General features: G+C 38.2%; 1 protein-coding gene across 5 annotated transcripts in view; it reads right to left on the reverse strand.

Annotated features, from left to right (window-relative positions):
* NHS (NHS actin remodeling regulator) overlaps window positions 1–19,757 on the reverse strand; it is a 449,929-nt gene that overhangs the window by 182,841 nt on the left and 247,331 nt on the right. The window contains exons 4-5 of one of the 5 annotated variants that reach the window (XM_044670338.1): window positions 2,424–2,459; window positions 1,257–1,272 (exon numbers count right to left, since the gene is read on the reverse strand). The exons of 3 other annotated variants lie outside the window; for them this stretch is intronic. In XM_044670338.1, the coding sequence (XP_044526273.1) occupies window positions 1,257–1,272; window positions 2,424–2,459 (52 nt within the window). Of the gene's footprint in view, window positions 1–1,256; window positions 1,273–2,423; window positions 2,460–8,738; window positions 8,762–19,757 lie in introns of all 5 variants that reach the window. One more of the 5 variants, XM_044670334.1, reaches the window with a different exon arrangement.

Consider the following 19,757-nt stretch of genomic DNA (forward strand, 5'->3'; position numbering starts at 1 on the left):
AAATGTAAATATGCATATAAATGTAAAGAAGTGTTTGAAGAGAGCCATAAAAAGCTTAACAAGTTTATCATATTCTAACTGGGCTTGGGTTTTAACCTACATTTTGCTGCCAAATAACCTTTCACTAGAAGGAATCCCCTTGACATGAAAAAAAAAAAAAACTAAAAATGTTTCCTTTCTGCTCCATCCTGGCTTTTGCCTTTTCCTCTTCCCAAAAGCCTCTTCTCTGAGAGGAGAGTCTAAGTTCATTCAATCGGGCCAAGATGGGCTAAAAATTCAGCCTTTACTGACTAGATCTTACTTCCTGAATAAAGTCACAAATTCTGTCAAGTTTGTGTTGCTCTGCATCACTGTATGGCTATTGTCTGGCAGCTTTGAACACAGTAAGTGCTTAAAAAATGTTTGTTGGAATGAATTGGCCAAATATAGTGCTATAGCAAAAGGATCCTTCTGTATCCATTCACTTAATCCTCTCTGCCTTATGATTGTCTCTCTCTCTCTCTCTCTCTTTTTTTAATCCTTACTTTCTGTCTTAGGAACAGCTCTAAGACATAAGGGCAAGGGCTAGACAAACAGAATAAAGTGACTTGCTCAGGGTCACACAGCTAGGAAGTATCTGAGCCAGATATAGTCTTTTTTCTTCTTCTTTTTAACCCTTACCGTCTGCCTTGAAATCAACTGTATATTGGATTCAAGGCAGAAGAGTGGTCAGGGTTAGGCAATGAGGGTTAAGTGACTTGCCTATGGTCACAGGGCTAGGAAGTGTTTGATGTCACATTTGAACCCAGGACCTCCCATCTCTAGGCCTCATTCTCAATCCACTGAGCCACCCAGCTGGTTCCTCCCTACCTCCCTTCCCCAACCCCCTTCCATGGTCTTTTAGCAAAGGTCCCACTCTTGTTTTCTTTGGAGTGGGACTCATTAGATCTGCTGCCCTGTAAGATTTCAACTCTAAGAAAAGAGATGTTCCTTCCAGTGTAAACTCACTACCTCTAATCTCATCACCTTGCTACTGCTAATTCAAGTCTTGATGGTCACCACCTCTCTCAGCCTCCTCTCCTTTCCAAGGACCAAACTCTTCTCAATGCCTTCCATTATAGAGGTCAGAAACTGGATTTTTTGGTCCATTCCACTCTGCATCTGCTGCTTTTTCTGGTTTCAATTTTACAAAACAATCTACTTCACAGGGGACGACCTGACCCCCACCCCTTTACTGTCTCTTTTTGTACAATGTCTCCCCCCATTAGATTATAAACTTCCCGAGGGCAAGGGCTGTCTTCTTTTGTAATTGTAACCCAAATGCATAGCATAGTGCTTGATACAATTAGTCCTTCATTTTCAGTTGAGTCCAACTCTGGCACAAATTAAGCACTTCCTAGCTGTGTAATCCTGGACAAGTCACTTGACCCCATTTAACTAGTTCTTACCATTTTTCGGCTTTGGAACTGATGCCTAGTATTGATTTTAAGACAAAAGGTAAGGTTTTTTAAAGTGCTTAATAAATGTTTGTTGATGATGATGATAATTATGAAGTCATCACAACCACCACTACCATGACTCCCACAATTTCTCTTTCCTCTCCATTCTACCTCTTTTGAAGCTTCTTCTCCCTAAAGGTCAGCCCCACCATGGAATGTCTATGTTTTGGGTTAATATTCCTCAAGTGTTCTGGCTTGTGCTTTTTTTCCTAGCTGAACTGCATTTTACTTTCTGTCCATAGCTATAAGCTCTCTAGCCTGATTTTGTTAAAGCGCCATCTTTTTACTGGTGTTAGTGACACTTTATATTTGAATGTTATCTGTCAGTTTGTAAAGAGACTTGGCAGAAAGTGTTTCTCACTGGGTTAAACAACAGATTCAGACACTATTAAATCTACTGTAAACTTTATCACAAGCTGAGTAGCTATCAGTGAGGGACAAACTGGATTTTTGCCTCAGTTTCCCAATAATTAAAGTAAAACTAACATTTCCCCATGATCCCCCCCCCTTAACATTACTTCTTTTGCCAGACCACTGAAGAAGATGTTTAATAAGGCCAAAGTCAAAAACAACCCCTCAAAGCCCCATGGACACATTCTTCCTAGTCGAAACATTTCCATTAGTTAAAATCCTTACTCTGGTTTAGAGTTTTAAATCCACATTATACTATTTGTGTCCAAGCCAAATGGATGATTTTTTAAACTTAGATTTTGTAAGACACCATACAAAAGCTGTTCTAAAGATTCAGCCACATAACATGCTCTTAATTTAGTAATTATGAAATTCTTTGGAAGAAAACTTCCCAGCCCCAGCCCACTAAATTTGTCTGGCCTGATTTGTTGAGTTTAAGCTGCCTATTATTGGACATACCCACTATCTCCTGGATATTTTTACTGTATTCTCTCAATGTTTGCTCACTTTTACAGGAAACGGATGCTCATTTACTGGCCAGTAACTGGCAAGACTATGTTTTTCAAATTGCTGAGGACAAAAATGGCAAATGTAGTATTTTCAGAACTCCAAGACCTCCCAAATTTTTCATGACTTTTTGAAGTTAATTGTAAGTAGCTAGGTTGCCAATTTATTTAGCCCACTAGTATGTTCACTCACTGGATATGCTGGTTCACACACATTCTAACTTAACTAGCAGCTGTGTGTGTGTGTGTGTGTGTGTGTGTGTGTGTGTGTGTGTGTGTGTGTACTTTGTGTGTTTACTTACCATTTTTTTTCCAGGCTCCTCACATTTTAATTAGTGGCACCTTTGGCATCTTTCCCCCAGCAATGGCACTAACAAGTGGTTCCTTAGTCATTTCTCCTCTTCTTTATTAATGGTCTACTTTTTCTACTTTATTTTTTTGATAAGTTAAAGGAAGGCTCTTCCTTTCCTTTATACCCTCAATCAGTGTCACTAACTTCTTGGTTAGATTTCCTTTCTGTTTTTCCTATAAGTTCAGTTTAAACAGTCTTAATTACACCAGTGACACCTTTGCTACTTTAGGATTTCATGTCAGACATAGTACTGGGAGTAAAAGGTTTTGTGTATCTGCCCACTCATTCTGTCTCTGCTCCTCTCTCATTCTTGTCTGACTATATTTCTCACTCTTCATCTTGCTCCCTCTATTAACAAGCCTCGACAATACTAGACAGCTGAAACCCATTGGAAAATACTAAAAATAATTGCCTTTTGTTGTTAAAATCAGGATTAGGGCTGATTTTCTCTTCCAGGAATTTGTACAGTTTCCTGCAGGGACTCGGAGAACTCCACGGTGTGCTTTTTTTTAGACTATGAAGGGTAATTTTAATAAACATGCCACTAAGTTGAGCAAGTCACTGTAAAAATTAATGTGCATTGTTGTCCCTCGTCTCATCTTATGTTGGCTGCTGCCTTATGGAATTTAATATAAGAACATTTTAAACATTGGTCTCTTCCTGGTCCCTCCATCCTCTCCTCCACATTAGTTCCAGCTTTTTTTCTCTCTGTCTGTCTCTCTTCCTCTTTCTATCTGTCTCTATCTCCCACTCACCCCCTGTCTCTTCCTTTTTCTCTGTCTCTGCCTCTTTCTGTCTGTGTCTGTCTGTCTGTGTCTGTGTATGTGTCTGTCTCTTTGTCTGTCGGCCTCTGTCTCGGTCTCTGTCTCTCTTTCTCCCCCACCTTCCTTCCTTGTCCCCAGGAGACAAGCTGTATCACTTATGTTTTCCATCTCAACCTCCTTTATCCAAGGTCCTGGGAAACCAAAATCAAGTTTAGTCCAAACTGATATCTCCCTGCCCTCAAAAGCAACTGTTATTGCCTTTCTGTCCAGTGTGTTTTAGGTTGTCAAAATACAAAGGTTGTAAAATGAGTAAATATGGTTAACTGGCATTTAATCCCATGAAGAGGTTTTCTTTCTACAAGAATAAAAAAATATAGTAAGCACCATTTTCCAGAGAATTGATTCTCTATATGATTATAGAAAACTCTCAGACCTGTTTGTCAACAACTTGAATTGAGTCAATGTAATTATTCACAGTTTAGGGATACTATAATTTAAAGAAATAATGTATTTTTAAAAATTTACTTTCCCCCTTACAATTAATACTGTGCTTTGGTTCTAAGGCAGAAGAGTGGTAAGGGCTAGGTAATGGGGGTTAAGTGACTCGCCCAGGGTCACACAGTTAGGAAGCATCTGAGGTCAAATTTGAACCCAGGACCTCCCATTTCTAGGCCTGGCTCTCAATTCACTGAAAACTAAAACTCAGTTGCCCTGACAATCTATTTTCTTGGAAATTTTCATTTTAAGTTGCAGAGCATCAAATTAAAATAAGTAAAAATTTAAAATATCTCAGAAAATAAGAATAATAAGAAGCCTTGCTATTATGTGAGGTAGCTAGGTGACACTGTGAATAAATGGAGCACTGGGTCTTGCAGCAGGAAGACTTGAGTTCGAATGTGACCTCAGATACTTAGTTGTATAACCTTGGACAAGTTACTTAACCCTGTTTGCCTCAGTTTCCTCATGTATTAAATGGGCTAGAAAAGGAAATGACAAGCCATTCCAGTATCTTTGCCAAGAAAATCCCAAATGGGGTCATGAAGAGTTGGACATGACTGAAAAAGACCTGGACAATAACAACCAAAACTTCCTGAGTTGAGGGTGGGTGGGGAGGGGGAAGAGACAGAATTGGAGTGTACCATTCTCCTATACATTTCTTTGTGTCTATTTTATTTTCTCATCAGATTAAAAAACCTAAACCATTTGATTTTAGTGTGAATTCTAAGACAGAAGAATGGCAAGGGCTAGGCAATTGAGGTTAAGTGACTTGTTCAGGTTTACACAGCTAGGAATTGTCTGAGGCCAGATTTGAACCTGGGACCTCCTGACTCCAGGCCTGGCACTCTGTCTACTGTGCCCCTCCACATTATTCTCTTGCTTTACCCTGTTCCTTTTTTCTTCTTTATCATTCACAAACTGCAAAAATGAGGGACAGTGAGGTGACTGAGTGGACTGAGATCAAGGCCTAGAGACAGGAAGTCCCAGGTTCAAATATGACCTCGGACAATTTCTTCCCATTTTCTAAGATAGAAGATAAGGGTTTTTTAAAAAATTGTAAAAATAGCCCAATGTCAGGCTTCTTTACTTCTGCCAGGATAGGTTGTATGACTTAACACATTCTAGGCATCCTTCTTACTTTCAGATTCAGTTGGGACCCTGTTTTAAGATGTATTTTTCTCTCATTTGATCTTTTACCTTCACAGTAGGTCCCATTCCTCTACAAATTCCATGGTTTGATAAATAAACAAACATAAATAAAATAATATCACTATTTTAATCTCCTGTTACTAGTGTGAGTAAATTTATGCTAACCTGGTAACCGCTCCAGAATAATTCAATACATATCAACTGCCTTGACATTCTTGTATGCCCTCATTTCTTTGCCTTCACTACCATTTGCTGAGCAGGAACCTTCTTAGAAAATAAGGATCTGAGGGTTTGGAAGCAAAGTTTCACATTTTCCAGTGGAAATGCTACTCTCTACAGCCCTGGAGGTGGCTCTCCCTCATAAGGATCCCAGCGGAAACATCTTTGATCTAACAATTCAACTCCAAAACAAAGTTCTCTGTTCGTGGTTGGTGGTTCGTCCACACCTGGGCCATTAGTACCACGGTGAAGGGGACTGACCTTTGACTAGTGCCCTCGGCTCATGTTTCAGCTTCTAAATTGGCTTCCAGCCTGTTGATTAAAATTTATTCATTTGAACTGAAAGGACCAGAAATAGTAGCTATTATCTGGCTCCCTTAATGGAGTCTTCATGCCAGATGCTGTGTGCTATGTATGTGGACTCTCTACTTAATGATAATATCAAGCATTTAGATAGCACTTTAAGGTTTACAAAGCATTTTTACAAATATTATCTCACTTTATCCTCACAACAATCCTGAAAGGTAGGTGTTACTACTATTCTCACTTTACAGATGAGGAAACTGAGGAAGAGAAAGGTGAAGCAACTTGCCTAGGATCACACAACTAAGGAAGTGTATGAGGTCATATTTGAACTTAGGTCTTCCTAATTCTAGGTCCAGTGCTCTGTCCCCTGGGCCACCTGGCTGTCAGTCAACACATCAGAACATCGACTTCGCCTACAGCATGGTAAGTTTAAAAAATTGTTGGCGAAGACCCAGAAATGGACCACTGCCAAGTCTCTTCATGTTCTGGGCTTCTACTAGTCTAGGTAACTCCAAGATTCTTCCATCTCAATTAAGACCAATTACAAAAAATTTTCAAAGAAAAGGCAGTTGAGTGCAGTGGTTTTGTTCAAGCACTGACTTGCATCCTCAATGCCAAGAAACAAGCAACTTCCTAGTAAACAGAAGGCTGACACAGACCTATTACTAAGAAGTTGATTTGATTTATTTAGTTTGAGAAAGCAAAATTTAGGGCTGCCAGATCTTAAGTGAACAAGGGTCTAGAAAAGAGTTGGGCAAGGCAGATCTCCAATCTTTCTTGGGCAAACTGCAGATCATTTAAATTCAACAAAGCCTTTTTTGAACATCTTTCAATCAATTCACATTTGGCCAAGAAAGTGCTCCATACATTCTTTTTTCACAAGTAAAAAATGAATACAAATAACTGTTTTACTCAAGTAAACATTTACTCTTCAGAAGAGATGATGACTAATTATTTACTCACTGCCATAGCTGGTGAATAATTGCCCATTAAGGAAGTTAAATCCTAATCACTTATTCCCAGATCAAATTATTTTGAAACTACCCTCTGACTAACTCTTGGGAAGTAACTAGAAGAGGAATGTCTAAGTTGAGTTTTTTTTTTTAGCTTCCTAGAAAGAAAAGAACTGCACAGATTTTCAGAAATTAAAGACACAATCAGTTTTTACTACTTTCTAACTCAAAACCGTCTTGATAATTTCCTTTTTCATTGTTCCTCACCCTAAAGAACCTTGACCTAAGGTTAAATAAAAACAGAATCTGGCAGGGAGGAGTTGGGCTGCATTGAATAAAAAGTTGGGGAAAAACTAGAGTCAGAAGGCAAAGACTTAGGTTTAGAATGGAAGACAATGTATGATACAGATTCCACAATATTAGTTCTTCTATATAAAAAAAAAATTGCATGTGACAAGTACAATTAGTGTCAAAGTACCAGGCTATGTTCTCCCAATAATTTAAATTTCAAGATAGAAAGAAGAATACTTGAATTATGTCTATGTGCTCAAGGGGATGAGAGCAGGGACAATTCATAGGGTTAAAATTCACTTTTGAAGGACTCATTTTCCATATTAACTTGAGTCCCATCAAAGGATTGGCATCCAAATGGACTATTTAAATTGCTTACGAGGATTTCCATATAGTTTGAAACATCTGGGAAAATGCTATCAATGTTTCTAACCAGGAAGAAAACATATAGTATGCTGAAAAGAGAAGGCCAAACCTCTATCATTGCCTCAATGGTTTTAAAGACTCCCAAAAATCTGCCTCTAGTCTAAATACTGTCTGTCAAAAACTGGACTGTTTTATTCTAGAAACCAATGAAAACTTTGGAAATAATTTCTTTCTTTCTTTGGGATGGGGAGGGATGAGAATTAAGGATGTGACCTTTAGATAATTCATACACAATAAAAATAGAAGCAGCATGGTACAGTGGCTAGATCTGGAGTTAGAAGACCTGAGTTTAAAACATACCTGGGTAACCTTAAGCCAATTATTTAATGTTTCTGAGCTTTAGTGTTCTCATTTCTAAGACAAAGGGGTTAGACTAGAATCAGGAGCTCTTAATCTTCTTTGTGTCATGGACCATATTAGCTCTCTGGCAAAGCCTAAGGACCCCTTCTCAGAATAATTTTTTTAAAACCATGAAATAAAAAACATAGGATTACAAAGGAAACCAATTATGACAAAATATATTTATCAAGATATGTGTTTTTTTAAAAAAGTTCATGGACCTCAAATTAAAGCCCCCTGGATTAGATTATCTCCAAGGTCTTTTCCAGCTCTAATATAAATTTTCATGACGCCATTTGGAATTTTTTTTTTTTTGGCAAAGATATTGGAGTGCTTTGCCATTTCCTTCTTCAGCTCAATTTGACAGATGAGGAAACTAAAGCAAGAGAGTTAAGTGACTTGCTCTGGGCTACCCAGTTAGTATGTGTCTAAGGTCAGATTTGAACATGTGTCTTCCCTGACTTCAGGCCCTACACTCTATCCACTGCATGACCTAGCTGCCTATAGTTATGGTCCTATGTTCATTTTTATAGTCTGCCTATGAACCTCAATCTGCAATTACTCCTTCCTCCTTCTTATCCCCATCTCGCTATGAGAAGCAAAAGGGACTTTAGCCTAGGGGAGCAGGAGAGGAAATTGTTTCATAAAATGGCAGTGGAGAATGATGGTCAAGGTCACAACAAAAGGGATACAGGGGCACATGAAAGGGAAGCAAGGACAAAGTCAGCACTGCTTGTTGCTCAGTCTACAAAGCTGCTAATTCCATCGACTGCTAGCAAGACCAGGTTGGAAGTTGCAGCCTCAGGTAGTTAAGCTACCTTAGTCCCAGAATTCACCAGATCTCCTATTTTAGCTGCCATGTTCAGAGGAGGTGAAACCTTGATTTTAGAGTCCTCTTTTCTACACAAAACACTTGGCTGCATCCAGAGCATAGTATGATGCCTGGCACATAGTAAAAGCTTAATAAGTGCTACTTGACTGGCCTAATGACCAGTCCCAAAGGAAATATGAGTCAAATAACTTGAAGTAACTGTATTATTTTATGCCTTTTGTCTGCGCCAGGGAGCACCTAAACTATAAATCTCATAGAATTCCACAGACCAGATCCATCCTATGTCTGGAGTCCAGGTCCAAGGGAGTGATAGTCTTTCAGTTACTTAGTAGGTGCTTATATAGTTTATTATGCATTGTATCCTTTGGTTATTAAGCACTGTTTATGTCATTATTTATGAACTTTACCTTCTGCCTTAGAACCAAAAGTGATATTGATTCCAAAGTAGGAGAGCAGTAAAGGCTAGGCAATTGAGGTTAAGTGATTTGCTTGAGTCACACAGCTAGGAAGTGTCTGAGGTCAGATTTTATACACAGGACCTCTAGTCTGTCCACTGAGCTACCCAGATGCTCCAACATTGTTTGTTGACTTATTGTCTCTAGGCTAATAGCAACAAATACAGAATTTCAGCAAATGTGTCTGTGGGTAACCAACTCTCTCATTTCAAGGTCACTTGACTAGCATTCTTTTAAATTAAGTGAATTAAAAAAGAGTCAGATTTTCCAGTGGGAGTTAGGGGTGGGAGAGTAAGGGGCTTGGACAAGGAATGGCACTAGATCTATGATTTCACTGATACAGGGAACTCCTGGGTGAAGTACTCCCTCTACCAACACAGATTACTACTGCTTTTGCAATTTAGAGAGTTGTCTAGAACTTTGAGAAAGCAATTAAATTACATGTGTAAGGTCATAATACATATATAGAGTATATTTCAGAAAGAGGAACTGAACCTAAATCTTCCTATCTTTGAGGACAGCTCTCAATTGTCTATTATAGGCTATTTCTTCTTAGTACTAATTGGAAACATCCACAAATACATACACTCTGAGATGTGGCTCTACCCAATATGAGAAGCAAAGATGAGGGATAGAAAAATCTAGGACAGTGATGGTGAACCTTTTAGAGACGGAGTGCCCAAACTGCAACCCTCATGCCACATGTGAGCTGTCCTCCTTACTCCAGATGGGGGAGGGAGGAAGTGCTCCTATTGGACTGCTGGGTAGAGGGGCAGATGATGAGAGAAATGTCCTCAAGCACGTGTGGAGAAGGGGGAGGGAGCAGCCCCCTCTGGCACACATGTCATAGGTTCACCAACATGGATCTAGGACCTTCTATTAACCACAGAGAGCACAACACATACTTAATGCTTTTACCTCAATGAGGCATATTCAAAATGATAGAATGAACTCAGTAATGAGTGGCTATTACTATCATCTGATAGTTAAATGTTTCTTTTAAAGAAACACTGTATATGTAGTTCCCAAATATGGAGCCCAATCATGAATCAACAAACTCTGTTTTCCCAGTTCTCCTTCTATGATACCTCCCTGGCCAATGTGCTTAGTACTTTCATGTTGATCTCTGGTTGTCCAGGTCTCCCTATCTACTTTACCTGGGTCTAGGTAGACAGCAGGTAGCTCAATGCTCCAATCTTCTCTTCCTCCTCTCTCTATCAACCCATATCTGCCCTGTGTACCATTCCCACTGAGCTAATTCTCATGCTGGGAAGCAATTTGATCAACTTAATCCTTGATATAAGGTAAATGGCAGATTGTAATGAAATAGAATAATCTGCAAAAGATGATTCTGTCATCCATGTTACCAATGGTACCTGCCTTGGTTAATTTTACACTATGACCAACCAAAAAGATTAAGAATGAGTGATGGGGTTCTTTCCTTCCCTGATCTCATTTCTACTCTTTGGAAAAGCTTACTTACAGCCCATTCTTCAACACAATGTGAGAATCTGGGGTCCAGATGAGGTAATCGACAGGTTCATAATCTCACATTATTCAATCAGTGTGGCATAAAATAATTCCTTCTAGACTTTCCTGGTTTTGTTTACATTTCTGTCAGTAGCTCACTCACCTTTACCCTTAGGATTACTGGTTGGCTAACTAGTCCACCCTGCAGTCAAGCCTTGGCTGAGCTCTCTGGGTCTCTGGAGAATTAAGGAAGCTCTTTCTATCTGCTATTTCCTAACTTGAAGTCATTTCACTTTGGACAAGGCCCTTTAGTTCCCTGGGCCCATTGTCTCATCTGCAAAATGAGAGGGTTGGATTAGATGATTCCTAAGGCTCCTTCCAACTCTAATTCCTATGATCTCAACATCCTATGATTCTACAATCTCAAATTTACTCCTTTGGCTTTAGCTTGAAACTTCTCTTCTCATAAAACAGGATATGCTTATTATTTTCAGCCAAGTAGCACTTAAGGGATAAGGTGAAGAGGGTGTGTAGTTTGCGGATACATTACAGAATGTTTTGTAATCATTTGGCTCCTTCTATCATTCTTGGAGAGCTCTAACTTCACAGGACTACCCTAAACCATCAATCAATTAATTAACTTGCATTTTTGGAGTGCTTTATAGGAACCCTATGTTAGATACTATGGGAAATATAAAAAAACCAGAGGATAGGATGGGATGTATAAGATAGATTCCTACCCATAAGGAGTTTACAATTCAGTTAAGAACTTGAGACTAACATGTAAAATAAAACCAACAATAGGATATGGAATATAGTTAAGTTTTTGATTATATGATGTATTCTGTATTACTGAGGTTCAGAAATGAAGTATTTAAATTTCTCTCTAAGTGGCACTGTGGAGAGAGCACTGGGCTTGCAATCAGAAAGACTTATCTTCATGGGTTCAAATCTGACCTTGGACACTTACAGGTATTTGACCCCCAGCAAGTGCACTTAACTCTTCTTGTCTCAGTTTCCTTATCTGTAAAATGAGCTGAAAATGGAAATGGAGATGGAAAGATACTCAATTATCTTTGCCAAGAACACTCTAAATGGGGCCACAGAGTTGTACAAGACTGAAAAAAACTCAACAACAATCATTATTTCCTTCAATTGAACATAGAAGCCCTCATAGTTTGGCAGCATAGCCTGAAAAGAATATTAAAGTCTTAAGGCCAGGATGCCTTAGAAACAGTGTCTTCTTTCTCCAAACTACCTTGTACTTTTTAGGTATATAGTCTCTGTACATTTATATAAGGATATGCTACTCCATTTAAAGGTAAGCTCCTTGAGGGAAGGGATTGTTTCAGTTTGACTCAGCATCCCCAGAGTTTAGCACATCTCTTAGCATAAAGCATTTAATTAATGTTTGTTGACTGATTATACAATGAATGTTGGCTCCTAAGGGATAACTTCATGAGAGATGTGAGTGTGCCCTGAGGTTTGAAGGATAGATTGGAAGAGGGAATATTACAGATGAAGAAAACCACATAAACCAAGATAATAAAGCAGGAATAAATGTGGTATTTGTGAGACAGCAAGGAGACTTCCTTGAAAAGGGGTGCTAGTGATGGGAATATCAGGTAATAAAGAATCCCACAGTGGAAGACATCCCATAATTTGTTTTCCACACCTGAAATTGGTTATCACATTTAATGCATTTCATCTTCCATGCACTCATATTCATCTGTACCACTGCCTTGACACTCTTGTCACTAAAAACCCAAATGACTCTCACTATAGCCAAATGGAAAAATCTTTTCTTTCCATTTGTTTTTTCTCCTGTTTGTCAAGCCCCATTCACTGTCCTCACGGAAAAGGGGGAGAAATTACTACTTTTAAAAAAGTAAGGACCTAATACTTCTTCCTAATACATGGACTCTCTGTATTTTTCCCCTCTGTACAGTTTTCTTTCCCTACTTCTCAACCATGTGAACTTAACCAAGATGCTATCAAATTTGAATCTGGGGTACTGAAGCAAAATTGTATAAAAAGAACTATTTTTAGTCTACTGTTTCTCTCTTGAGTTTCTCTCTCTCACACTTTAATCCCCAAATTGCATGGTCATTTGTCTATTCAGTGAAAACATTTAATGCCAAATAGGCTAAAAGAAAAAAAAAAAAACAATACAAATTGAATGGCAACTCCTTGAGGCCAAGGACTGTTCTGTTTTTGTTTGTTTGTTTGTTTGTTTGTTTTTTGCCAGAACTTAGCACTGGGCCTGGAAGCACCTACTCAGTGTTTAAAAGCAATCTAATTATTGGCTTAAGTTGAATTTCACTGTTTCTACATATACATGTACATACACTAAGCATCCTTCCCTAGTCTAATCTCTTCTTTAAAAATCTCTTCTTTTTATTTTAAAAGTAGGTGGTGCAGTAACTGAAATACTGTGGAATGACCAAATGTGATAGACTTTGCTACTAACAGCAATACAATAACGCAGGACAATTCTGAGGGACTTATGAGAAAGAATGCTATCCACCTCCAGAGAAAATACTTTTGGAGTAGGAGTAGAAATGCAGAAGAAAAACATACGATTTATCACTTGTTTATTTGGGCTATGATTTGGAGTTTTATAAGAATATTCATTTACAAAAATGAATAATATGGAAATATGTTTTGTGTGATAATACATGCATAACCCAGATTGAATTGCTTGTCAACTCTGGGAGAGGGGAAGGAAGAAGGGACAGAGACAACATCAATCACATAACTTGGGAAAACTTATGTGGAAATTTGTAATTAAAATAAAGATTAAATAAAAAATGTAGGTGGTCAATGGGTCTATACTCTTTCTCATGGTAGCATCACTCATTTCAAGAAGCCATAATAGCACATGGTTTGGGGGAGGGAATGAGGTAAGGAGGCCCTTGAGTGCTCAGATTCATTAGGAGAGTTAGACATTTCTTCGTATGAGAGTTTCTTCTGCTCTCACTCACCTATAACATTCTCTCTATTTCCTTTACTCAAACATGGAAGCCTTTTCAACAGATTGGCAACACAAGCTGAAAGAAATGCTCAGGATTTGAGGTTAGGATGCCTTAGAAATAGTAAGCCAGATCCCTGTGGGCTGAGGTCCTCATGTGATCCCAAAGTCCCACTGAAAAGGTTTTTTCCCCAATTCTCCCTCCAAGACTTTGCCCCACTGTTGAGTCTAGACAACTTTGAGTATTGCATCATCATTCTGTAGCATGCGGCCATTGCCTATAATACTTTTTCACATACTCATGCACGATCTACAGATCTGATTCAGCAGGTCAAGAGGGATCCCTGCTCCACCTTTGGGAAGATGCCTTGGCTTAATGTCTGGCTCCCTCCTAGTCCATGGGGAAAGAAAGCAGAAATATCTGCCAGTAGCTCCTAATTCATTTGGGTCTTCTTCAACCCCAGTGAAAAATATTAGAGGACTTGTCTCCTCTGTGAATATGATACTTCTAGCAGCTCTCTTGACTCATGGGTCAGATAATGAAGCAGATGAAAATTCTACAACATTTTCTATTTCTTTCTCACTCTTTCCCTTTCCTTCTCTGGAAAATTGATTTCAATCATTTTATGTACTGAAAACAAACATGAAAGGAGAACTTTCCTCAGCCTCCAGTTGCCAGAGTAAAAACTAAAATTCCTGGTACTCTTTTTAGAAGTGCTAATATTGTCCCTCAGGCCTTCATTATATTGCACACACATGTGCTCTATATATTGGGAGGGAGAAAATACCCTTGAAAAGTTTTGCTCCCTTTAAAAAGAAAGTCTTTTACTACTAGTAGGGAAAATAAAAACATTATCTATAAAGAAGCCTCCCCATCAACTGTTAAATTCAAAATGGTGTTCATTTGCATTATCAGCTATGTCAAATGATTCATAGAGTTGGAATCTGGATGAGTCTTTACAGTGAACAATTATTTAATTACCAAAGTCTTGAATCTACAACCTAGAGACTAGGCCCTCAACTAAGTAGAAATGGTCTTTTTTTGGTTATTTAGCAACAAATGACACAATAAATCCTGTTATCTGGGACAACTAGAGAATGGGAGTTCCAATTCTTTAAGTATTCCAGTTAACCTTAAATGGATTACTAGTTTTCAAAGAATTGGAATATAAAGAAATACATGTAATGTGAAGACTATGCTAAATATAATTTAATTTTTCTTTGATGATTTGGAAGACATTGGAAGATATTGCAATCTCTCATGGTCATTATCTTGGACATCAATAATTATTGATTCTAGAAAGGCAGAAGTGATGATTGATGGGATTCTGACGAATAGAATTCTGGACAAATTAGCTTTAAATAGAGAAGAACAAATACAAGAAGAAGCAGGCAACCCACATTTAACTCTGTCAAGTACCTTGTTTCCATCTGTTGCATTTTAACCTCCATGTTTTAACTACAAAAATACTGTAGGAAAGTGACAGCACCTCAAAGGCCATGTAATCCAGTCACCTCATTTTACAAAGGGGGAAACTGAGACATAGGATGGTTATCTGATTTTCCCAAAGACAATGGCAAGAAGCGTCAGAGGCAGGATTTGAAACTATCTCCTCTGACTCCATGATCAGTGCTCTTTCCATCGTGACATTTTTGTGTCCTGGATTCTAGGGGTGGTTAGGTGGAGCAGAGGTAGAATGGCAGGCCTAGAGTCAGGAAGACATGAGTTCAAATTCAGTCTCAGACACTTATTGCTGTTATGACCTTGGACAAGTCACTTAACCCTGTTTGCCTCAATTTATTATCTGTAAAAGAACTGGAGAAAGACATAGAAGACCAATCCATTATTTTTGCCAAGAAAACTCCAAATGAGTTACATGACTAGTCAGCCATGACTGAAATGACTGAATATCAGCATGTGTCCTGGAGAAAGTAAGTGTCAAAAGTGGAATCTTTCAAGAAATTCTGATTTTGCCCAGACTGGTTGTTGCTTCTCTCTAGTGAAAGGCTTTGGCTATAAGCCCCAGAGGGTCTAAGTGGGTGGTTCCATTCTATGAGGCAGCTAGGTAGTATAATGGATAAAGAGTTGGACCAGGAGTCAGAAAGACCTGATTTCAAATTATTTCTCAGACAATAATTAGCTGTGTGACCTTGGACAAGTCACTTAACCTTTACCTCCTTCACTTTCCTCATCTGTAAAAAATTAGGATAATAATAGCACTTACTTCCCAGGGTCATTGTGAGGATCAGATCAAATATTTTGTAAAACACTTTGCAAACCGTAAAGTATTATATAAATGCTAGTTATTATTATTATTATTAGTTTTAATATAAAGAAAAATGAAGAAAAGTTTAATAATAAACTCTAAGGGTTGAAGTTTTAGCCTTGTAATTTTTGATTCTTCTTCCTTCATTCTGTAGGTCCAATCAATTGTCAAATTCTGTTCCTCTCCTTTCTTTCCCTTTGTCTCTATTCCTATTTTGCCAGTTGATTCTTGGTTATCCCTAAAATGGAAAAGTGTCATGGATAATCCCAAATAGTGGATAATAGAAAAGGTACCTGAAGTATGTTTGTAGGGAAGGTTATTTTCACAGCAGATTTACCTTCCTAAATAGTTTTTGCTTAAGCAAAATCTTTAAATTAATTTTCAATCTTTTTGTTCACCAACTAATAAAAAGAGGAGCTGCCCCAGAAATTCACTGGATGGCAAGGGAAAACCAACTTGGTATTAAATATTCACCACTAATAGTCCACATGTGGATAACTGAGATTATCTGTGATTTTGGATTTGTGTCTATTTAGAGGAAGAAAGCTGGCTTTCTATATTCATTTAGAAAACTATTTTTGTTGTTCAATAATTTTTCATTTGTGTCTGACTCTCTGTGACCTCATTTAGGGTTTTCTAGGCAAAGATACAGGGGTGGTTTGCCATTTCCTTCTCATTTTACAGATGAGGAAACTGAGCCAAACAGGGTTTAAGAGTCTTGCCTAGTTGCACAGTTCATAAGTGTCTTGATGCTGGATTTGAACTTATGAAGATGAATCTTTCTGACTCCAAGCCCAGGGCTCTATCCACAGTACTACCTAGCTACCCAGAGGGCTATATATTCATTCACAAATTCATTCATTCAACAAATAAATCTTATGATCCTATGAAATATTTATTGAGCTCCTACTCATTGTGTTCAATGGGGAAAACAAAGAAGACCTGCTCTCTGCCCATATCTGGTTACATGTATAGTGACTGCAATTACACTAGTTGACAGCATGTACAAGGTGTTCTCTGTAGTAAAAGCTTTCTATAAAGATGGGAGACAGTACTTAGGCTAGCCAATTCTAGAGGAAATTGTAGAAAAGAATTTAATGACAAGGCAGCATGGTATAATAGTGGTATGGATCATATCTACAAGTCAGCAGGCATACTTATACCAGCCAGTGACTCTGTGTGTGACCTGTCTCTGTTTCTCAGTGGTTCCTTCTTTTCTTTCTTTCCCTTCTTTCGTTCCTTCATTCCTTCCTTTCTTCTTTCCTTTCTTCCTTCCTTCTTTCCTTCCTTCCTTCCTCCCTCCCTTACTTTCTCTCTCTTTGTCTCTGTCTTTGTCTCTCCCCTGAACCCAGGTTCTTCTGACTACAGGCTTGGTGTTCTATCCACTGTGCTACCTAATGTTAAAAAAGCTATCCGTATAGTCATCTTTAAAACAGAGATATCAACACTTGCTTTACTTTATCCAGGTGGCTTTTGGGGTGGTGAAGTGGTGGTACAAATGATGATAATTTATGTTAAAGTATTTCAATAAATACAGATGTCATATCAATTAAGAAATCACTATGATGCCTTGCACATAATAGGAGGTCCATAAATACATATAGGATAACACATGTAGACTTGGAAAGAATCTCAGATGTCATGTATTCCAAAAACCTCACTTAGGGCAGCTGGGTGGCTTAGTGGTTTGAAAGCCAGGCCTAGAGACAGGAGATCCTGGGTTCAAATCTGACCCTGGATACTTCCTAGATGTATGACCCTGAGCAAGTCATTTAACCCCCATTGCCTAGCCCTTACCACTCTTCTGTCTTGGAACTAATACACAGTATTGAGTCTAAGATGGAAGGCAAGGGTTTTAAAAAAACCCAACAACCCTCACTTAATAGTTGAGGCAACTAAGGCCTAGGGAAGTTAAATGATTTCCCCAATATCATATGGGCAGTAAAAATCATTCAAGATTTGAACTCAGGCCTTGTGACTCCAGAATCAAGGTTCTTCTTCTGTATGACATTGCTTCCAATGATGATCTTAGATGCTGAAAAGGAATCACACTTTTAAGTGCCATGGCTTTTTTCCATTAATACCTTCTTTTTTGTTACAAATCAAACAATTTCCTAGTTATAAATTGTGTGTATTAAAAACATCCAGTTTTTTGGAAATCAAAGTCTTAGAAAATGAATGTAAAAAATTGTTTTTCTATGCAATTGGAAAAAAATGTCAAAAAATTTAAAAACCAACCAAATGCCCAATTAGGAAACCAAGGTTAAAGATAGTATCACAGAATCTGACTCCACAGGAAGTCAAAATTGTATTGGATGTCAGAAGTCATCTAGATCAAACTATATCTGAATCATATTCCCTCCATAACATCTCTAAGTCACCTTGCTTCCATTTAAGAACTTTCATTGAGGGAAAACCTCCTAAGGCAGCCAGTTCTATTCTTGGCCAGCTCAAATGGTTAGGAATTATTTTTCCTTTTATAAAGCAAAGCCCTTCTCTCTGTGTCTCCCACTAATTGCTCCTAGTTCTACTGTCCAGGGCTAAGTGGAACAATTCTAATCCCTCTTTCCCTATGTCAGCCCTTCAAATTATGTACCCACTAAGCCTTTCTCTTCTTCAGGCAAAACATGACCAGTTTCTTCAGCCAAAGCTTAGATGATATAATTTTGGATTCTCCATATATAAATTTAAAAATATCATCTGTATATATACATATTTTCTCCTCCCACAAAAATATAAGCACATTGAGGACAGGGGCATTTTTACTTTTTTCTTTGTATCAATATTAGCAAAGTGCTTGGTAAATAAATGCCCATTGATTTATTGATCTTGGCTGCCCTTTTCTGGGAATGATTAATTTTATCAATTTATTTCTCTATTGTAAGCAATATATATGTCTTATTTCATGATATGCAAATAGGGAGGTATGTCTTATACAATTTATATCATATCTGCCTTCTTGGGGAGGAGAAAGGAGTGGGGGGAAGAAAACATGGACAATAATATTAAAAATTGTAATGTGATGAATTGACATGTAATCTGGAAAAAAATATTATCCATCATGGAATACATCACTACATATGTGAGACTGCCTAGGACAGAATATGGTGGCTGTGATATAGTATCAACTACCTTAGATCCAAAAGGGTCATATGTGCACAGGTGGAAGGATGCGTTGGAGTGACGTAGAGAAATGCTGGGATGGAGAAATAGGATAGAAGCATGTCTATTTCACCATTTCTAATCTCTTGAGAACTCTCAGGAGAGCTGGCTGAAACATCTTAATTGGGTGTCTGAGGTCATATTTGAATCCAGGACCTCCCATATCTAATCCTGGTTCTCTATCCACTGAGCCATCCAGCTCCCCCTGCCTTCGTCCAATAACCTTTTAACCATGTTCATAGGAGCATAAGTTTAGAGCTGGAAGGGTCCAAATCCTCAGGTTTATGTAGCTAGTAAGTGTCTGAGGGAAGATTTAAACTCAAGACTTCCCAGTCCTCAGTCCAGGGCTCTTCCTACTACATCACAAAGCTGTCTCTCATCCTTATTCCAAAGTTTTTTTGTTTGAAAAGCCAAGATTCATTTGAAGTCTGCTAGTATATTTTTACTTTGGGTCCATCATCTACTGCTATTATTCTCTTGGAGCTGCAGGATCTCAATCAAGGAGAAAGGAGATCTTTGTCCATATATTTATTTTTTATTTTTATTTTTCACTGTCCAAAAGTATGACATGGGTCAGCTAGGTTGCTCACTGGATAGAAAACCAGTTTTGGAGACAGGATGTTCTAGGTTCAAACTGGTCCCAGACACTTCCTAAGCTGGGCACTTAAGTCACTTAAGCCCCATTACTGAGCCTTTACCACTCTTCTGCATTAGAACCAATACATAGTAGTCATTCTAAGACAGAAGGTAAGGGTTAAAAAAAAAGCCAAATCTTTTTTTTATTTTTTTTATTTTTTATTTTTTATTTTATTTTATTTTATTTTTATTTTAAACCCTTAACTTCTGTGTATTGACTTATAGGTGGAAGAGTGGTAAGGGTAGGCAATGGGGGTCAAGTGACTTGCCCA

This window comes from Gracilinanus agilis, chromosome 3 (assembly GCF_016433145.1).
Source record: "Gracilinanus agilis isolate LMUSP501 chromosome 3, AgileGrace, whole genome shotgun sequence".
Classification (NCBI taxonomy): domain Eukaryota; kingdom Metazoa; phylum Chordata; class Mammalia; order Didelphimorphia; family Didelphidae; genus Gracilinanus; species Gracilinanus agilis.